The 23414-nt window shown below is 35.1% G+C and overlaps 1 protein-coding gene across 1 annotated transcript in view; it reads left to right on the plus strand.

The window, feature by feature from the left end:
- LOC106876120 (uncharacterized) overlaps window positions 1–16845 on the plus strand; it is a 138795-nt gene extending 121950 nt beyond the window's left edge. Inside the window, exons 26-28 of the mRNA XM_089346163.1 lie at window positions 15270–15392; window positions 15775–15921; window positions 16720–16845. Coding sequence (XP_089202289.1) covers window positions 15270–15392; window positions 15775–15921; window positions 16720–16845 — 396 coding nt within the window. The remainder of the gene's footprint in view (window positions 1–15269; window positions 15393–15774; window positions 15922–16719) is intronic.
- Window positions 16846–23414: the final 6569 nt, after the last annotated feature.

Here is a 23414-nt window from a genome sequence, read left to right on the forward strand (position 1 = left end):
CGTTTAAGATGATTCCCATGCTTTCCCTGATGAGAAGGTTACAATTTTAATATCAAAGATCCCTATGGATCACACAGGTTGTATTCCTTTGAAACATATGTAGGAATAAAGTATGCAATTATAACATGCGTTTTCTCCATTCCTTAAATTCTTATATATATATATATATATATCATTACCGTCCACTCGTGACCGAAGAAGACAATTACTGACCTTCAGGAAAATTGTGCACTCTAGGACTGACATATTTTGCATTTGCGGCTCCATTGGTGGCTAATGAGCCCTGATCTGGACAAGCACACACGACTGCAAACATTGCAAACCAAGCTTTCCCCATTCACTACACCAGCAGTGCGCTTTCGAGCACGCTCGCTTAAGTTTTTCATGCAGAATACGTGCTCTCTCAAAAGTGTCGACCCCACTCCTTAACTTGCTTCCTCCATCTGTGGCGATGACAGACATTGCTATCAGTCGAGAACTCTGCATAGTGGAAGCCAGCAAGTGTATGGGGTCATTAGTAGAGAATGCGCGCTGTTTCGGGGCCTACTTGTCGACGGCATCAATGCGCACCGGCCCCCACTCACTGATATGAGGCCCCGCTTGCTAACCCTAACCCTAATCCTAAAGTTCAATATTCTTCTAGGCATTGCTCATCGTCTTCTTTCAACCAACTCCAGTGGCTAGCCTTTTCCACTATAGTTTGGATATTGCTCATGATTATATTTACCTTACGATGAATTAGGCCTAACGATAACAACACTCGTCTCACACTGTGCCCAACAAACTCTCTACATCCGACTTCGATTGGAAAATGCTCCGCTTTCCAGCCAGTGCTTCACATTCCCCGAGTAGGTTTACATAACGGTCAATGTTTTGAGCCCGAGCAGTCTCCATGTTATCTTCATGAGGAACCGTTAACTCGACTAGCTTCACAACTTTCTTTTTTCCCACCACATTAATATCCTTTTTTGCAGCTGGGATGGGAAAAGAGTCCCTGACATCCTAGTAAATTGACAGCCACCTCCCAACAGCCGTTCCACTTTTCGTCACTCACAGGAAGTTTGTTGCTGTTCTTCTTGAAACGGATCCGCTGTACTGAGCGCACAAAGGTGATGACATCTCTAGTTCAATTTTCACACGTTTATTTTTCACTGTTGTTGAGATCAGTTTGGTTCTTCATAGCATTGAAGATAACCTTACGGACCAGGTTGTGTCTGTATGTATACCTGTTCAATGCTAATGAACAGCTGGAAAGAATATGTTTCGCATTTGCATATATAATTCTCTGAGACGTTCCATCTTACTAGATTTGTAGGTGATGGCAAAACATCATAGGCTGAACGAATTAGAATACTTAGCCGAGATATAATCCACCTCCATATCTCATCCCAACTTATTTTTCTCTCAGCAACATGTTCCTCCCATCTCGCCATCTGTCCTTGTTGAATACATCGGATCAAAGGAAGCTCTCCTCTTTCTGCGCCCCTCGTTTTGACTCTGTTGCTAACAACAGATCTGTGTTCACACCGCATCATACTTGCAAACGTTCTGAACCGATCTACGACAAAACCAAGTCCCTTCCGATGAATTTGCATTGCATCCACCATATCTCGCTATGTAAGAGAAGACAAAATAGCATCAGTTTCTGCTTCTGTTTTCCACTTTCTGGCTGTTTTCACATCCGGTGCATTACAGCTGATTTCCATGTCCTTTGACTCTCTTAGCATCATCGCCGTTCGTACCTTTCCCAGTTTATATATTTCGACTATTAGCGCCAGTGGAACTGCAGCGAGTCCCTTTTTCGATAAAGAGCTGAATTGTTCAATATCCGAGGTAGGCCTAGCCACTTTCTCATGAACACATTACATTTTTGTTCAATGATTTGAACTCGTGACAATGCTACCACGTATATTAAAAGTGGCCACGAAAGTCGCGGATACAAGCCGAACTGCAAGTACTAAATTCTATATTTCCCTGGTAACTTTGAGTTATCAATCGCTGATAATCCAGCCTCGGCTTGTTTCATAATTTCCATTCCGCGCCTCCTATATGACAATGTTCCAGTATATATTCACCCCAAGCTCTTGATGGGTTATTCTTTGACTGTTAGAATACTTTCTTCAGCTATTCGAAACTTAACTTCTTTCTGCACTCCCTTAACAAATGTCAGACTTTGCGATATTGTGCAGCCAGCTGCAATGCTAATCTCCAATTGGTGCCAATCTGTTGTATAAATCTCCAGCTGTAAACCTCATCTCAAAACTATCCTAATATATCCTCATTATTTTGTTTACTTTGTCTGGAATGTGGAAGTGGTCCATGGCTCTCCTCAGTAATTCGTGCGGTACTGAGAGATATGCATTAGCTAGGTCAAGCCATACCATGTTCAAACTTGTCTTGTACTCTTTGGCATCCTGGATCGCTTTGAAAATCGAATAACAGTTGTTCAACGCATCCGTGCATCCCAGCCTTTTGAACAGATTCGTCAACATATCCATTTTTCTGTAAATATGTCACTGTTCTCCTCGAGAGAATTCCTATAAAGATCTTGCCTTCCACATTCAATAAGGATATCGGCCTAAACTGTTTCATAGTCTTTGCATTGGCCTCCTTCGGCAGGTATATACCTTCTACCTGAAACCAATCCTCTACAAGAGTCTCTTCGTGCCACAGCTATCGGAGTAAGACAAAGAGCTTCTTTCGCAGACGATTGCAATATTTATATACTTTATACACTTCCTTGGGCACTCTTTGCTCTAGCTTTTCTCACGAAATCATTCACCTCTTTCTCCCTGATATCCCCAATTTGAAATTCGATATCAGATTCTAAGAGATGCTTTTGCCTATTTAGAAGTGGCAGTGGCTGGTTACGATGCGGATCGTTGTAGGTCTCTTTCATATGAGCATCCAATTCTTCTTTCGTGCATGATAAAGTGTCACATTTCTGTTTAGTGCACAGCTTCTTAGTAACACCGTACGGATCCGAGAAACTTCCCCCAAGTCCTTTTTTGCGACACATTTTTTGTACGATAAGAGTTTTTATAATCTAAACGCCAACTCTGTGAGTAAATTAAAAACTTTCCAGCCCGGATCCGGATCTGCAATCCTGAAATTTTGGACTCCCATGTTTTCGTTATTGCGATTGTTTTCGGCGATTTTTTTAGATAAAATATTTTGCGAGGAAAATGGTCATCATTGGGATATGACTCTGGAGGAAGCAATCGCAACAAATTCTCCAAAACAAGTCAGGGATCTGTTTGCAAATCTTCCCATTCGGGGTCAGTTGCTTAAAACCCATATACTAGTATACATATATATATATATATATATATATATATATATATATATATATATATCCACACATACATACGCACACACACACACACACATACATATATATATATATATATATATATATATATATATATATATATATATATATATATATATATGTGTTTGTATGTATGTATATATGTGTGTATGTGTGTGTGTGTGTGAGAGAGAGAGAGAGAGAGAGAGAGAGAGAGAGACAGACAGACAGACAGACAGAGATTTCCAAGATTCGAAAGAGTCAGGTAATTAAACAATGAGAGCACCAAGGTCGGGTCCGTGCTAAGGTAACCTTGTACAAAACAATGTATAACGACCAAATACGTATTCAGTAAAGTAAACACGGATTTGATCCTCCAGTTATGCATACATTAACAAGTTACTGATCGAATAGACAACGAGTCATTAAGGTCACACATGGCTACACTCACTGACCGAATTTGGGTCGACACACTCATCTGGCACTATGGATTTGTTCTTGAGAAGTTCGAACTATTCTAGAAGTTCTTACCTATTTTCTCCTGGTGAAAATGTTTTGTTTTCTTTTTTGCATACTGTAATACTTCTGTTCATCAATAAAAACTCAACTGAAACAGCCTCAGTGAACCACAATCCGTCTGTTGTTGGTTTATCCTTTCTTAACTCGGAGCCTGAAATTCATTTGATCTGAAGTTTATATGTATATATAAAAAAATCTTTTCAGAATGAGATAAAAAACCAAGGCTGTGAAGATTTTAGAACATTTATAAATAGGACTTACAGTTGTTTCCAGGATATTTATTATATCCCTTCAATGGAGGCGGTGTGAGAGAATGGTTAAGCAATAGTTAATTTAGATAAGATACGAAATAGTGAGTGAAGTGGAGGAATGAAAATAGATGTGAGATATGCAGGGATATTGCATTTGTAGCTCCATTATTTAGGCAGAATGGTATACATATAAGATTCCAGTATCTTATGAGTAAAAGCCAATAGCATTTAAAGTCGTCATTCCAAGCATAGAGTTTGTACACAGTGCTATTGAATTAAGGGTTTTATTTAAAGTGACCTAAAAGTAGGGAAATATAATTGTGTATATGTATATATATATATATATATATATATATATATATATATAGAGTTATTAATATTTCTAAGTCTCTCTAAAGGAGACTACGGCAGCGGTACTGGAAATTAATAGTTATCGCCAAGCCAACATGGCAGTCCCAAAATTAGGACGAAAGCTGCCGTGAATTAGCTCCAAGAAGCCATCGCCTCTAGCTAGCTATGTGACACACGAAACCTGTGTCCTTTATAACCTTCGAACAGGGGAGGTCAGCAGTGTCCCCCTGCTGGCTTGGCATCTTCAGACTAGACTAGTTTCAGGGTGTTGCCCCTTGTCAATGCAGAGTAGCCAAGCCTTAGCCAGGCGGCGCTGCTGACTATCTGCTCGAAGGTTATTTATCTAATTTCAGTGGAATCTATCCACTGGTTTTCAGAAATAGAGTTATTAATATTTCTAAGTCTCTCTAAAGGAGACTACGGCAGCGGTACTGGAAATTAATAGTTATCGCCAAGCCAACATGGCAGTCCCAAAATTAGGACGAAAGCTGCCGTGAATTAGCTCCAAGAAGCCATCGCCTCTAGCTAGCTATGTGACACACGAAACCTGTGTCCTTTATAACCTTCGAACAGGGGAGGTCAGCAGTGTCCCCCTGCTGGCTTGGCATCTGCAGACTAGACTAGTTTCAGGGTGTTGCCCCTTGTCAATGCAGAGTAGCCAAGCCTTAGCCAGGCGGCGCTGCTGACTATCTGCTCGAAGGTTATTTATCTAATTTCAGTGGAATCTATCCACTGGTTTTCAGAAATAGAGTTATTAATATTTCTAAGTCTCTCTAAAGGAGACTACGGCAGCGGTACTGGAAATTAATAGTTATCGCCAAGCCAACATGGCAGTCCCAAAATTAGGACGAAAGCTGCCGTGAATTAGCTCCAAGAAGCCATCGCCTCTATTTCTGAAAACCAGTGGATAGATTCCACTGAAATTAGATAAATAACCTTCGAGCAGATAGTCAGCAGCGCCGCCTGGCTAAGGCTTGGCTACTCTGCATTGACAAGGGGCAACACCCTGAAACTAGTCTAGTCTGCAGATGCCAAGCCAGCAGGGGGACACTGCTGACCTCCCCTGTTCGAAGGTTATAAAGGACACAGGTTTCGTGTGTCACATAGCTAGCTAGAGGCGATGGCTTCTTGGAGCTAATTCACGGCAGCTTTCGTCCTAATTTTGGGACTGCCATGTTGGCTTGGCGATAACTATTAATTTCCAGTACCGCTGCCGTAGTCTCCTTTAGAGAGACTTAGAAATATTAATAACTCTATTTCTGAAAACCAGTGGATAGATTCCACTGAAATTAGATAAATAACCTTCGAGCAGATAGTCAGCAGCGCCGCCTGGCTAAGGCTTGGCTACTCTGCATTGACAAGGGGCAACACCCTGAAACTAGTCTAGTCTGCAGATGCCAAGCCAGCAGGGGGACACTGCTGACCTCCCCTGTTCGAAGGTTATAAAGGACACAGGTTTCGTGTGTCACATAGCTAGCTAGAGGCGATGGCTTCTTGGAGCTAATTCACGGCAGCTTTCGTCCTAATTTTGGGACTGCCATGTTGGCTTGGCGATAACTATATATATATATATATATATATATATATATGCAAATGGATATGTAAGTAAAATGATAGATAAATAGATAGATAGGCAGATAGGTAATGCAGACAAACAAACACACACACATATACACAAATGAACTCTGAAACACATCCCCATATACACACATGCACACTTCACACAAGCACATGGATATGCTGAATACATTCATACGTACAAACGCATACACATGCTTACATATATATATATATATATATATATATATGCATACACACACATACATGCATATGCATATATACATATATACATACATATGTGTATCCACATGCACAGTGACGCACACACATGCGCACAAACAAATAAACCAACAAAACGAGCGCAGCTGCCATAGCGTGCAGAGTAAACGACTCCTCAAAAAATTGCAAGAAGCAACGAAAAGCTTAGAAAAGTAAATAAGTAAATGAATGGAAATCGAACCGGTGAGTGTGTTAAGTAATAAGGCACTAAAAGAGAATGACTCTCCCCAGATACAATAAAATATGCTTCAACATACGAATCCACATAAAGAATCTTGTAAACCAAATACAAAAGCAAAATTTATATGTGTGTGTGTGTGTGTGTGTTTGTGTGTGTGCGTGTGTGTGTGTGTGTGTGTGTGTGTGTGTGTGTGTGTGTGACAGAGAGAGAGAGAGAGAGAGAGGTTTTCGTTTTGACTCATCTAGGTTTAGATACCCAGATATTGACTCCACAAGCCCTTTTCCTTCCAGCAGATAACATGACCTTGTGATTATCCGAATTTGTTGCATTGTCCGGTTTTCAACCGTCCAATCGTGTGTTATCAACTGTTTGTTTTTCCTTACGCAGGAAATTAATCACCGGCTCTGGGAGCCTAGTATTCTCTATAAGGACGGCAGTTCTCGATTGCTCTAGGTCCTTGGCACTCGCCACTAACCACAGGCAACTCGTTTCATGCAGCGATGTATCTCACACCAGCCAGTCTCCGCTTTCAGCAAAACCAGACGCCTGCCTACGTCATTGTTGCTTCAGCAACCCCAATTTCAGACCTCCTAATTCCCCCTATTGCAATCCCATGAATTACTATGTGTGGGTCAGGTTGAGAAAGACATCAGCCTGCCTGCCTGCCTGCCTGCCTGCCTGCCTGCCTGCCTGCCTGCCTGCCTGCCTGCCTGCCTGCAGGAGCAAGGCTGAGCTGGTTGCTAATATCAGACATGTGTTCAAAAACCAGGTACCCGGTGAGAAACGCATTTGTCAGGTTCCGATGATGTCTCGCGACCGTAGTTGCAGCTGAGGACGCATACGTCCAGTAAACTATTACCTTCCAGTCATAAACCTGTGGACATTGTTTTGATTTTTGAGAATACTTTAATATTTGGAAGGGATATTTTTCTTTCCTTTCCATTTTATAAAAATTGTCAGATTTAGCTCGGACACCATACATATATTTCGTTTGTATTTGGCTTGTAAGATTATTTATGTGAATTCATGTATTGAAGCAAATTGTGTTGTGTCTAGGGAGAGGCATATATATATATATATATATATATATATATATATATATATATATATATATATATATATATATATATATATATATACATATATATATATATATCAAGGATTTGGCGGGGTTTAGTTCACTGGTGATCAAACGAATAGATACGCAGAGTAAGTGCTATAATTGGTCATCCGCTATGTTCCAAGTTCTTCACGGCTGAGGCTGGAGCTAGGGACCCGTATTAGAATGCCGTGTTAATAGGTATATATTAGAGAGAAAGGACAACAAAAATCAAGGCAGGACGAGTATCTCGATTCATTTATAGTAATTGAAATTGGATATCATTTGTGATATCTCAGCTTTTTCTGGGATGCCCCAAGTGATAAGCTAGCATGTCCGTACACTGAATATTTCGTCATCGGAAACCAGGTAAGTATGTATGAAAGTTCTAGGCAGGGAAATTCACAGTTTATAAAGGAGTGACTGTGTGGGAGTTTGTTTAACAACCACATCGTTCCAGATTCAATCCCATTGCGTGGCAACTTGGACAAGTGTCTTCTGCTTTAGCCCTGGGCAGACCAAAGCTTTGTAAGTGGATTTGGTAGACAGAAACTGTAAGAAGACCGTCGTAAATATATATATAAAAGATAAACAAGCGTGAAAAAACTACAGAAGGCTTGTGTTACATGGTTAAAGTATATATTTAAATTATGTCAGAAAATGTTATAAAAGTTCGGGTATATAAACATTGTATTTGGTTTCGTGTTGTCTTTTCAAATTTCTCTACTTGTATCGTAACATGTCTTCGCTCCCGTGTATAAAAAAAGAGTTCTAGATAGGGGGAAGTAATCAGGGATTTCTTCTGGTATAAGGGAAATAATCGAAATGTAGGAGGTGGTAGATTTTGATTAATTTACCATAGTTTAGTTTAGAGGGAATAGTATGTTAGGTTTTGTTCTATATTTTTTCCTCTCAGTGAGATGAATTTCCTTATTTAAAAGTGTTAGCAATAGTTAAGTTTGGGTTTACATTTTTGAATGAAGAACGTTTCCTTATTTAATCTAATTTGCGTTGGTGTTCCAATGGCATATTCATAAAATGGAAAGATTATAAATTGTGGTAAATTTGTTTTGCGCATTTCTCAATATGTTCACTAAAGAGCATCATTCGGTATTCTGAGAATGCAATCTGCTGTCGATGTAGAGTGCATCTGCGTCTGAGCGATAATCCTGTGGATCCTATGTAGTTTTCGTTGCAGCCCGAGCATCTTATTACATAAATAAGGTTTTCTGAGGCACAAGTAAAGTCAGATTTAACTTTGAATTTTTGTCACTCTTTGAAAAGAAATTCTGATCTTTCTAGAAGGTTTGGGCATGTTGCGCAATTTGGTCGACCACATTTTTGCACTTTTGCATCTGTTATTTTGGAAAATAACTTTGCCTTTGTGAGGATCTTTTTTAGTGATTTTGGTTGTTTGTAGCTTTTAATGATTTTGTGTGTGTGTAAAATTTCCTTTAATTTGGGGTCCTTATGCAGCATTGGTATGTTTTGGGTGATAATGGTGAAGGCTTCTTTATTTCTGGGGTTGTTTGTGGATAAGTACGTCAGTATTTTCGGGGAAGGTGTCTTGCTGTGTTTAACTTTTCTCAAGTTTTCTATGTCGATTTGTGATGCATGTCTGATTCCATCCTCGATGAGTTGAACTTGGAAGTGTCTGTCAATTAGTGTGCTTTTGAGTTTTTGTAGTCTAAAGTCTCTGCTATTTTGTTCTGACACTATTATGAATATCCTTCTTGCAAGGTTGAAGGGGATGTTTGTTTTGTTGAGTCTTGGGTGGCATGTATCAAATAGTAGATATTGTTTGGCGTCTGTGATTTTGTAAAATATGTCCGTTTCTATTTTTAGGTTTACTTTTTTAATTAATATATCCAAGAATGGGAGCTCCTTTTGGTTGTATTCCATTGTGAACTGTATGTTTGGGTTGACACTGTTCAATAGACTTTTGAATTTCAAGAGTTCATCTGTGTTTTCATTCCAGAGTATGAAACAGCTGTCCAGGAATCTTTTCCAATTTTCTTTTATGTATTGGGAAAGGGTGTTACCAAAGGTAGATAAAGATTCCTGGTATATTATTACTTCAAAGTAACCCATTGTCAGGTTCGCAATGACTGGAGCTTCCTTAGTGCCCATAGCAATTCCGGATTTTGTCGGTAGAAACTATTGTCAAACATGAAGTGGTTGTTTCGTAAGATGAATTCAACCGATTTAGTAATGAATTCTTTACTGATCCTGTTTGGGATTTCAACCGGGAATTGGTCCAGCCAGAATTGAATTGCCTCTAGTCCATAATTGTTTCAATAAAATATACCTTTTGAATATTCTTTATAAAATTTATATGTATATATATATATATATATATATATATATATATATATATATATATATATATATATATATATATATAAATATATATATATATAAAGCTTGACACTAAAACCACAATAAATGTTCATATAGCACACTCCTGGTGCTATATAAACATTTATTGTATATATTTATTGTATATATATATATAAATGAGAATGTGTGTCTGTCTGTCTGTTTGTCTGTCTGTGTGTGTGTGTGTGTGTGTATATCCCTAAAACTTGAGAACTACGCAACCAATTTCGTTCAAATTTTACACATGCCTTACTTAGGGTTCCAGTTATGTTTTAGTCAAAAACTTTTTTTAACTTCTTGCAGAGTTCGAGCCCACGGCAACATAATATCTCCTCCACTATTTAAGTATTAGTGTCAAAAGTGAAACAAAAACACTCATGTCAAATACTTTCACTTTAAAAATGAAACTATTCCACTAACTGAAACAATCACATTTCGATACTGTAATGACAGATACTTTCAGAGAGAGAGAAAGAGAGAGAGAGCGATGTATATGTATATATATATAGATGTATATGTACACGTATATGTATAGATATATATGCATACATGTATATGTATACATATGTGTAGATGTATATATATATATATAGATGTACATGTAATATGTACACATATATACATATGTATACATACATACAGATATCTATACATATATACACCCATCACACACATACACATGGACACAAACACACACATTAGTCATTTGTTTTCTTATCCAAAACTACGTCAAAAGTACTGAATGGATCTTTATGAAATTTGGAAATTACATTCTATGCATAACGGCCATAACTCACATGAAAATTCATATATTTTTGATGTTGATGAAATTTTAACCCAAACATAACAGATGAGCATTATTTGTAATTCAACAGTACAACAGTGTAAGACTACCCTTTCAGATATACTTACATTGTGATTTCTGCAATGTAGTGCATAAATTGTCAAGTAAATGAAACGCATCTTTGCCTCCACTGATTCACTTGCAAAGTATTGAGTAAAATTATTTCGTTGCAGACCTCCTTTGAGTCTTTTTATTATCTCTGCGACACACATAGTCTCCAGTTGGTAACATTGATTTCAAGGCCTTCCCAGATGAGAGACTGGTTATTCTAAGACATTTATCGATTGTAAATTTTGTCTGCAATTTGGAAATTATATTCTATGCATAACGGCCATAACTCCCATGAAAATTCATATATTTTTGATGTTGATGAAATTTTAACCCGAACATAACAGATGAGCACTGTCTGTAGCTGGTCTTCTCTTGGAAGAGCCCCGCTTCTCACATGGACAACTGTATGTTGGCTGCTCAAGGGTGGGCAGCAAAAAAAACCTATTTGCATATGCTCCACAAGGGAAAACAAGGAACATTGTTTACAACGAGGTGTTATAATCACAACAGCAAGAAAATATGTACATGATCACCTTCTTTTACGAAACTTCATTGACTTTCATATATTTATATTGATATACATATATATACGTGTGTTTGGGTGCGTGTGTGTGTGTATATATATATATATCTATATATAAAGATGAGAATGTGTGTCTGTCTGTCTGTGTGTCTGTGTGAATCCCTAAAACTCGAGAGCTACACAACTCTCTTTTACAAACCCAGTGAAAATACATATATTTCATATGTCAAAGAAATTCAAGCAATACATATAACACCAAAGTTAAAAACATTCCCAACAATTCCACAATCCTCAACCTCCAGAGCTATTGAAGAAACTGTTATCATCAACTGACCAAGATTCCTAACATTTGCAAAACAAAATTAGACAATACGACGCTGTACTACAGATGACATCATTTGGAACCACAAGAGATTTAACTGAGGCAGCATTCATCCAAACTTTCAAGACCCAAACTCAGATTTATCATCGCATTGTCTCTCTACTACCTCTGTCAAATGAATCACCAAAATTGGCCTTTCATTATTTATAATCTGTACCTGTTTGTTTGATTACGAAATAAGATACACAAAAACGTGTTTCTGAATTACGTGTGTTTACTTTATATACATATGAGTTGAAAACTTTCTTCTAACATTCCACTTAATATCTATGTTCCATGCTGGCATGGATTGGAGAGTTATTAATGTAGAAATATGGTATCGTAGCTACTAACAGTTGAGGGTTGCGTAGTCTAGACGGCGTTTTTAGATTTCATTATTCTTTTTAACCCGGGCACCGCCGGGTGTTTCTGCTAGTATATATATATATATAAAGCTTGACTCTAAAACCACAATAAATGTTCATATAGCACACTCCTGGTGCTATATACACATTTATTGTGGTTTTATAGTCAAGATTTGACTGCTATTTTCAGCGTGGTTTTATCTCTTAGATACTCTAAATTATAATTTTAAATAATTATTACCTTTGATGGTTTTTATTCCCAAGCTGGCCACTTGATGAAATCGATATTTTAAATATTGATCGTATCCTTTTTTATATAGATTTATATATGTGCATATATATGTATATATATATATATATATATATATATATATATATATATATATGCATGTATATATATATATATATATATATATATATATATATATATATACATACATTCATATATATGCATACATACATACATATATATATATATGTTTGTGTGTGTGTGCGCATGTATACGTGTATATGTTTGTGTGTCTATGTTTGTACCCACCATCGCTTCACAACCGATGTTGGTGTGTTTGCGTCCCCGTAACTTAGTTCTTCGGCAAAAGCGACCGATAGAATAAGTACTAGGCTTACAAGTAATGAGTCCTGAGTTGGTTTAGTCGATAAAAGCGATGCACCAGCATAGTCCCGTCAAAATGACTAAAACAAATAAAAGAATCTAAATAAAGACTGGAAAATTTGATGTATTTTGAATTCTATGTTACAACACCCTAACCATTAGGCTATGTGCGCTCACTACATACATCCAAGCATATATACATACATACATACATACATACATACAGACAGACAGACAGACAGACAGACAGACAGACAGACAGACTGTGTCGAGTAACATCGTTAGGAATGAGAACCCAGTTTCGAAATTTCCCCAAGACACCTGACGAAGGCTGGAGGGTATCTCAGCCGAAATGTTGTTTTAACAACAAACAAGATGACAAATATCCGTCAAATGTAAATAATGTAAATTCCATGTATTTTGAATTCTATGTTACAACACCCTAACCATTAGGCTATGTGCGCTCGCTACATACATACATGCATACATACATACATACATACAGACAGACAGACAGACAGACAGACAGACAAACAAGCAGATAGATACACACTATACACACGCACAGACTGACACCCATACACACACACATATATACACGTCTATACTCACAATTGGGATGAGAGAACGATTTCAACCGCTAAATACCCCTCGACCTCTTATTTATCAACCAGAGTCTGTGTTAGATATTTATCGACACAAGGTGCTAAGGATGAGTTTGGACACGGGAATCGTTAATTACCAAATGGACTTGATAAGTACCAACCGTTTATCTAATCAATTTCGATGTAAAACGAACTGTCCATTCCCTAAAACAAGTACAACCGTCATGTGTGGCCTCCCATGGAATATTTTATTGTAATATATATTGTATTACAAGCTTAAAAGCCGCCCTGTCGGGCAGCTTTGAAGCTAGCTCCTGTGGAGGGCTCTTCATAGGGTCTTGGTCCCAACAATAACACTTCATGCATTGAATACATATTAAATTTTATTAAACTTGACCAATATTTTTCAAGCAATGAACAATTTTCATCAAAAGAATGATAGAATTTGTTGACTTGGAACTTATTGCAAAGCTGAATGATAGACAACATTTTTTGTCTTCCCATTCGGGGGTCAGTACAGTTTATTTTTTCTCTACCCTCTTTCTTTCTCTCTCTGTTTCTGTTGATTGTTTTCCACCATCACCATCACCAGTACCACCACCATCGCCACCACAACTGCAATACACACGCCATTCAGATTTCTGACGCCACTACCATCAATTCTTTTGACTGTGCCGCCTTTCCCTACACCACCATCGCCTCTGCCTCTATCACAACTACAGCTCATACTATTACTATCACCCCATTACCACCACAACCTCCAATCCATTACTGCCCTCACCGTCTCTATGATTACTATTACTCTAAGTACAACATGAGGAATAGTAGACGTGTCATCGAATAGTAAATGAAGGAGTGAAAGTGTGACACACTGACACTCAGAAATTCGTTTTGGCATTTATTATTATAGAATGTAAGGTGTTAAACTGGCAGAATCGTTAGCACACTGGACGAAATGCTTAGCGGTATTTCGTCTGCTGCTACGTTCTGAGTTCAAATTCCGCCGAGGTCGATAAAGCTAGTACCAGTTACGCACTGGGGTCGATGTAATCGACTTAATCTCTTCCTCTAAATTTGAGGCTTTGTGCTTCCAGTAGAAAGGATTATTATAGAGGTTTGAGCTGGCAGAGTCGTTAGCACGCCAGGTAAAATATTTTGTGGCATTTGGTTCCTTTTTATGTTGTGAGTTCAAATTCCACCGAGGTTGACTCTGCCTTTCATCATTTCGAGATCGATGAAATAAGAGCACCGGGGTTGATGTAATCGATTTACCCCTCCTCCCGAAATTGCTGGCCTTGGACCAAATTTTGAAACTAATATATATTGTATTAAGTTGTGCTGCTGACTAAAGTAACGACTGTCTAATGGGTTAGATGAGTGCTGATAAAAGGGGCAGGAAGCCCTCGAAATATGACATATACGCTCAATACCCATTTTCCTCTTCGATTACATTGTTTGTTTTCATCTGACGTCTCGATACGTAACGTTGTAGGAATAACCTTAACAAAATAATGTAAAAAGCACTGGTAACGCAGTAGAACGTGATATTGACTTATAAAAGATATTTAATATAGTTTATAGTATATCATGGCTGTATAACGAAATAGCACGTACTTACAACTCATTAATATTTACGTACCAGCTTCAGGAATGCGTTTAGTAGGTTGATTGGTATATCCAATGAGTGAATGCGGTGGCTATATAAGCAGTATGGTCGTAGTCGAGAATGGGTTAGACGGGTGCTGATGAAGAGGAAAAACCCTTCACAATATGCCATTACACATTTCGTTTTCGATTTCATAGTTTAAATCGGACATCCAGATACGAAACGTTGTAACAAAATTCAGTGTTGGCTAAAATTTCTATTTTATATCTGTAGAAATAACCTTAAGAGAACAATACTAACGTTCGATCGTTTCATGCTTTAACAATGTATTCCATTGAATAAATTAATTTAATTAGTAACTTCTCTTTACAGGTAACACAAAACTCCAAAGGAAATACTAACATTAACAACTATGTTCTGGCTGCCAATATTCCTAACATTCCAATAAGCAACCTTGATGAACCAGTTAAAATATCATTCAATTTAATACACCAGGTAATAGATGTGTATTTATTATTGTTGCTGTTTATATTCATGCATCACTAACCCAGTAGACATATGATGAAACACATCCCAGCCGTGACCACCACATCATTTTAAATATTTTCTGAACCACTCCATCCAACATCTTTTTCTTCCATTCTTATGACGATGCAGTGTAAATTATGAGAAAAGACATAGATTTATAAACAAGATGCAATGGTCAGTTAAACTATGTCACAGCATCTGATATGGAGTTCACAATGTCAATACCAACCAAACATTAATGACCTTGGTATCTTCGATGTTTTTGTAAGTCATAAGAGACATATCATAATTACATGCATTCTAATTACAAAGTAATTTGATTAAATTAATAGAATTTAATTTGTTTCAGAATGCTGGCAACCCAGAATGTGTTTACTGGGATGAATCTCCAGATGATCCTCGTTGGTCAACAAAAGGCTGTAAGATGTCCGATTATGTACCTGGAAAGAAAGCAGTCTGTTCCTGCGACCATCTTACAAGTTTTGCCTTATTAATGGTTGGTAACATTATGACAAGTTGTTAATTACTTGTAATTTGGCAGTTATGTCATTGCATCAAAAATTTTAAAAGAGTTGTATAATAACATACACACAAGACTTTGTGTTGGAGGATATCTTGGTAAATATATAAGGTTGATATATTGTAAAACGCCACTGTTGTTTTTGTTGCCATTGCTGTTGTTTATAGTTTATACTCAGGATGATGCCTTTTAAATGCACGAAGCTACCATTCTTAATTCCATTGCATGGTGATTCCTCCAGCGTTTATATGAATGGCATAGAGGTTGTCAGAGTCATCTTTCTTGATTTAAATATCTTCATTTATGTTGAGGTGTGTTTGTTGCCCAGACATTAAACTCTGGTCCCTTCATGATTCTGTTACAAGATCTTTCCTCTAGTTCATGGGATTTCTTCGCCCTAGACTTTCATGTCAGTAATATACATAGAATATACATCTATCAAATACCTGTCAGTTAATACCTCTGCTACCTACAGCAGTAAACCATTCCCCTATCTATGGTAAATATTTCAACCTGAAGGAAAAGCTGAAATACAAAACATGTTAGTTAAGTCCATATGAGTTCTACTGATATCACAAGGATGGAGATTAAACAGCTAGGTCACTGTTAATGTCTCTATTATTGTCAGCGTTGTAAGGAACATTAATAATACAACATGCAAACGTCCTCATCTCCTACACCGACATTATACACATTTGTTATATAAATGTTAACTAACATATAAGAAAAGAGGACGAGGTGGAGCTAAACTATGGTTGTTTGTTTCTATTCTAGGATGTCTACTCGAATGAGGACGATATAAAAACTGTTAAACCCTTATCTGTTATATCTAACATTGGCTGTGGAATATCATTTGTCTGTCTTGTTCTTACAGTAATAATTCACGTTTGTTTCAGGTAAGCATTTCAATTTCTATTATTTTTTATAAACTGTTCAAATACAAAGAGACAGGCTGGTAAGCTCGATGTGGTCGATGTTTGCACGAAAAACATGGGTCAGGAAAGAATTCAAAAATATTTACTGGACACATATTTTAGTGTAGGATTTGGAATTGACCGCTGTTATGATGACACGAGAAACGAAAAGGAGAGAGGATAATCTACTTTGCTTGTTTAAGCAGAATTAGTTTATAGTTTGATTATTCAGAAAAAGCATAGAACTATACAATGGTGAAATTAGTGACTCTGTCTCTGCTATTAATACTAATTGCAGTCGCAAAATTATGTTCACACATTTGATATCCAATTTGTGTAATCTTTCTGGTAAGTTACGTCTAATTTTCCTTTCTATCGTTTATTCGTTTCATCGTAAACAAATTCGGAATAATACAAAACATCCCAGGACACCGTTAGATTTCATGAAGAAATCGGGTGTTATGTTAACATAAATTTATGACTCTCTTTTTAAACAAACACAAAGGGAGCCCATCCTCTATATGGTCATTTACTATGCTAGAAATAGCAGGAATCCTAGGATGCCATATAGCCATATAAACAAATTCAAATCGGATGATTTGTTTTATTTCAAAAACTGCCAATATCTATGAAAAAATGCATTTTATGAAAAATATACATTTAACAAATTCCAGAAGGAAAAAAGGTGGAATAGGCCTCAAAAGTGATTTTTCTAACTTAATTGTATATTACATCATTAAAACGTGAATTTAGGATGAAAACCAAATTCCGATATAATTTACATCATCTGAAAGTTATCTGAAGAGAAATTTACTAAAAAATACTTACTTTTCTGAAAGTTATGAAGTAACAAATAGAGGAAATACTTGAGTGGAAAGATGATAATGCTTGTATATATTTGGTACAAATGGTGTAAATAATTACAATCAGTTTTGAAATCCAAAGCTGATTATTGTCACAAATTGTAATCAGCTTTGTATTTCTCCAACAAAACCCAACAGATATGGAAGGATACTGGAATCAATATGGTTTGATCGATACCTGATTAAACTTTCTGTAGAAAGTGTAGCAGTAAATATTTGCGCAACTTTTATCCAGAAATGAAAAAAAAACAGCGAAGTTAAAAAAAACTCTATCGCGCAATGTAAGATGTCACAATCAATAAACATTACTTTTGCGATTAAATCCTAAAGCTGAAATGTTAACTAATAAAAGAGAACAACTCAGAGAGATTCCTGCTTTTTTTACCGATGTATATAGAGAAGCATCATTCCCTTTGCTTGGCCGGATACATGCGTGTTCGTGTTGGTAAGGTGAAGATTCTATTTATTTATATATGTTGATACTATACTATGCTGACGAACGGAAACTAGATTTCATTTTGGTAATCGTGAAATCGGTCGATACATAGTTGAGTTTGTGTTTTTTTTTTAAATGTTGGTTTCTTTCAAAAGTTGTTTTCCTCGCATTTGGTACTAAAATGTGTTTATTTGGGAAGTCTAGTGTGTGGCATTATTCTGTAGTGATGCCCTTTAAATATATATAAACGAATAAGTGTATTCTTGGGAATAGAAAGTTCCCTTACGAATTTGTTTGCACACTAGCTTCCTGATAAAATTCTTGTAAAAGATTTTATCCTTTTTTTCATTTTATTAACCATATATATATATATATATATATATATATATATATATATATATATATATATATATATATATATATATACATATATATATATATATATATATATATATATATATATATATATATATATATATATATATATATATATATATATATATATGTATAAATGTACGTATGTATGTTTGTATTCATTTATATATATATATATATATATATATAATTTTTCAAAGTAAACTCTGTAATCGGTACCAATATAGCATGAGATTTCACCTCAAAATATCTAAATTAGATTCCTTAAGGATCGTTCTCTTTCTTTATATATCCAAAGTAATAACAGCTGCTAGGAAATCTTTTATTAGTTTTAACGATAAAATATGGATAGGAATGGATACACTAGAGGCTTTCGATGTCCCCATGGGAAGCTCGGACTCATCACAAATAGCTGATATGATAGGTTCCTTTATTCTCTATGAATTAAATGATCAATTACCTATGATTAGGGGGTGGTCTATATAGAGATGACTGCCTTATATATGTTACGAATAACTCTAAGCAGGAACTGCAGAGGATTATGGGTAGACTGGCTAGATTTTTTAGTAGAATGGGGATGAGCATAGTTTATGAAGATGATACTTGGGTAGCAATTTTTTAGATGTAACATTAAATATAAAAAATGAGACATATAGGCCATATCATAAACCTTTAACTAACCTAAAGTATATAAATAAATCAAGTAATCATCCTAGAGCTATTATTGATAATTTAGTTTAAAATATTTCATTAAGACTCTCCAGATTATCTGCTAATAATAGGGTTTTTAATAATGAAGCTCAATTCTATAATTCAGCATTAAATAAGGCAGGTTATAGAAACAAGGTTTACTATATTGAAAATGATAGCAACAAAGTTAAGGCAGATAACAATAAAAGCAATAAGAATAAACTCAATGAAAATAAGAGAAATAAACCCAAGAATTTCCATAAACATAACATAGGTAATTTAAATTTTTTTAAGAATGATATTCGTAATTCTGATAATAATAAAGATGATAATGTTTGGTTCATAATCCCGTTTGGGAGGAATATCAAAAGTAACTTGATTGCAAAGTTTAGAGAGGTAATAAGCAGACATTTCCCAAAGAATTCACACTATGGTAAAATTATTAATACACATATCATTAGATTTGGATTTTCAAATACTATAAATTTAGCACAAATAATTGCAGCCCATAATTTTAAAATACTAAAATCTAAAGAAATAAGGGTGGATAGGGATTTGAACTATGATATAAATAGCAATAATAATAATAATAATAATAATAATAATAATAATAATAATAATAATGATGATGATGATGATGATAATAATAATAATAATAATAATAATAATAATAATAATAATAATAATAATAATAATGGCGGTATTATTAATAATAATGATAATGTTTGTAATAGTAGGAATTTGATTACAGTAACGAAGGTCAACCCTAGAAGATTGAAATTTTAAGGACGTAATGCGAGGGTTAAAAATGTAGTAAGGTAAGGACTCAAACAGATGCTAGAAGATACCTGGGATGTACTTCAGGACAAATATGTAAAAGAATATCTAATCATTTTAATACGTTTAGAGATAGAAGGAAAATAGCAAGCACTAGTCTTAGTAAATACATCTGGGAACTCAAAGAACAAAATAAGCCATATTGGTTAGAATGGTCGATTATTGCGAGATCTTTCCCATATGAGAGGGGTAAGAAATACTGTTCGCTATGTACCCTAGAGCTTTATTTCATATATTCTTTAAGGGTAAGTTGATAAATAAACTAACAAATAATGCTCTGAAATGTACACATATTTTAAGACATACTTTTCGTTGGTTTAAATAAAATTGAAATATGACAAGGTATTATAATGAATTATACCATAGTTGTTAGTCCATAGACAGATCATAATAATATAATTTACTAATTGCAGCAAGGATTTTCTAAAATCCTTTTAAGATAATATAGTATAGATTCCCATGGTAGTTGAAGATTAGGTATAATGTATAGCAAATTACAATATAAGTTTAGGTCTTTAAGTAGGCCACATTAGTATATAATGTACCAATAACAGTTGTGGGCTTTACTAGAATTTTAGTGACATTTGAGGATTGAGTTCAATTATAATAGAGAATTGACTATAACCTATAGTACATTGTAGTAACAATTTAGGAGTATTATTGATAAATTAGTTAAAAATATTTCATTTAGACTCTCCAGATTATCTGTTAATTATAAGATTTTTAATAATGAAGCTCAATTCTATATTTCGGCATAAAATTTGGGCAGTTTATAAGAGAAGGTTTACTATATTGAAACTGGTTGTAGTATAATAATAATAATAATAATAATAATAATAATAATAATAATAATAATAATAATAATAATAATAATAATAATAATAATAATAATAATAATAATAATAATAATAATGATATATAATATTGGATATGAAGGTAGGCCATATTTAAATATTAAAATATTAAAGTTACAAGTAGAGGCTGGAATTTTGCCATTAAAATATAGGCACAATTTAGTATGGATTGAATTATAATGGAGAGTTAATTATAACTTGTTGTACAGTACAGTACAATATAGTGTGTTATTAGATCTTAAAGTAGGCTATATAAGTGTATAACTTGACAATAGTAATTGCCGGGTTTGAATTAAATACTAGAGGTAGGATGGCACACTATGGATCTCCATTATGGTGAGGATTGTTTATAATTTATAACATGGAGTGCATAGAATATAATATTAGATCCTAAAGCAGGCAATATTAATGTATTAATATATAACTTAAATATAACACATGTGGGTTTTGGAAAAAACTCCTAGAAGTAATTATTCCTATTGTAATAGAAATTTTTTTATTATTTATAATTTATTTATGGTTCATATTTTATAATACTATGTAGTATAATATTGGATTTTAAGGCAGGCATATCAATATACAGTTTGCCAATAGTAATTGTGGGCTTTGCAGTGGTCCCTAGGATAATATAATTTATGTGGTTTGAATAATTAATATTAAAAATTTTAGTAATAATTGTAATAGAGACATAAAATATGGCAAGGAGTTACCTCGCCTATTGGAATTACTTATAAATAGAGAAAAATTAGATTAGACCGGATAAAGCTGGGAAAGCAGTATGGATTTTAAATTTTGAATTTTTGATTTTGTTTCGATTAATTCATTATGTGTTTTTTTTTGGGGTGGGGGGTTGTTCTAAAGAAAATTATTCCTGATGAAGTGTATGGCAACTGATATATTTGACTTATATTTAGTGGTTAAATATAGCTGTATACAGAAATGTTAACATCGGATTAAATACATGGATATAAATATAAACATCGGTGTCAAATCTCTGTCTTAAATGTAAAAATTTAAAACTTTGTATATATATATACATACATGTACGTATGTATGTATGTATGTATTTATATATATGTATATATATGTATATAAATATATATATATACATACATATATATGTGTGTGTGTGTGTGTGTGTATGTGTGTATCTATACATATACGTTGGTTCAAAAGTACACCAGACTTTGTATTATCTGTCTTGGCAGTATGTATTAGGAGACATAGCCACATGTATCTACGGTTTAGAGGCTAGCACGTTAGTTTTGGGGACGAGTAAAAGACATTAATAATCATTGTTTTATGCTTAAAGTGTTATTAAATATTGAGTGATGTAGCTTAATTGCCAGAAACATGCACACAATTCCTTGTTCACTTTTTTGTTTTAATTATTTTAGTTAATTAGGAAAGGAAGAGATGTCACCTTCGTTGTTCCGTAATCATTTTAATGAAGAAGGCTTATGGTTCATGGAAACGTCTGTCATAGTGAACAACTAATAGTTAAATATAAGAATGAGAATAAGTTGGGGAAGCGTTTTGATGGACGACAATTTGTTTTGAGGATTTCTCGGAATCATTGGAAGGCTTCAAACACTATGGAATCTCAAGTAATTCCTTTATTATGAACAATCTCTAATTATCTGTGGCACGTGATGCTGGTGTGCTTATGTGTATATGTTTGAGAGAGAGAGAGAGAGAGAGAGAGAGAGAGAGAGAGAGAGAGAGAGAGAGAGAGAGAGAGAGAGAGAGAGAGAGGAGAAGACATGTTCTTTGACTGCAAAGAATTCCTATCATAAACAACCTGACTTTCTCACTCAGCCCAAGAAGTACCAGACATAATGGTTTATGTCTCATACAAGCCATTTTACTCACATGTTTTACGCCTCGTCTAGACGTATAATATCTTTCTTTACTTTTTAATTGTTTCAAATGTTAGACTGTGGCCATGCTGGAGCACTGCCTTGAAGAATTTTAGTTGAAAGAATAAATCTCAGTATTTATTTTTATTTTAAGCCTGGTACTTATTCTATCAGTGACTCTTGACCGAACAGCTAAGTTACCAGGACATAAACACACAGATACCGGTTTTCATGCAGTGGTAGGGACAAACACACACAAAGACCCTACACACACACACACACACACACACACACACACACACACACACACACACACACACACACACACATATATATATATATATATATATATATATATATATATATACATATATGTATATATATATATATACGATGGGCTTCTTTCAGTTTCCGCCTACCAAATACTCACACAAGACTTTGATCAACACGAGGCTATAAATGAAGACACCTGTGTAAGTTGCCACGAAGTGGAACTGAACCCGAAAGCAAACTTCTTACCCCACAACTACAGATTAAATATTTATTGATTTCAAGATATCATTTATATTCTGACACTCATCTATACACACGGTTGTAATTATTATTTACGCATTCAGTGATTTGTGTTAGAGACTTATACG

This window comes from Octopus bimaculoides, chromosome 30 (assembly GCF_046866305.1).
Source record: "Octopus bimaculoides isolate indiv1 chromosome 30, ASM4686630v1, whole genome shotgun sequence".
Classification (NCBI taxonomy): Eukaryota; Metazoa; Mollusca; class Cephalopoda; order Octopoda; family Octopodidae; genus Octopus; species Octopus bimaculoides.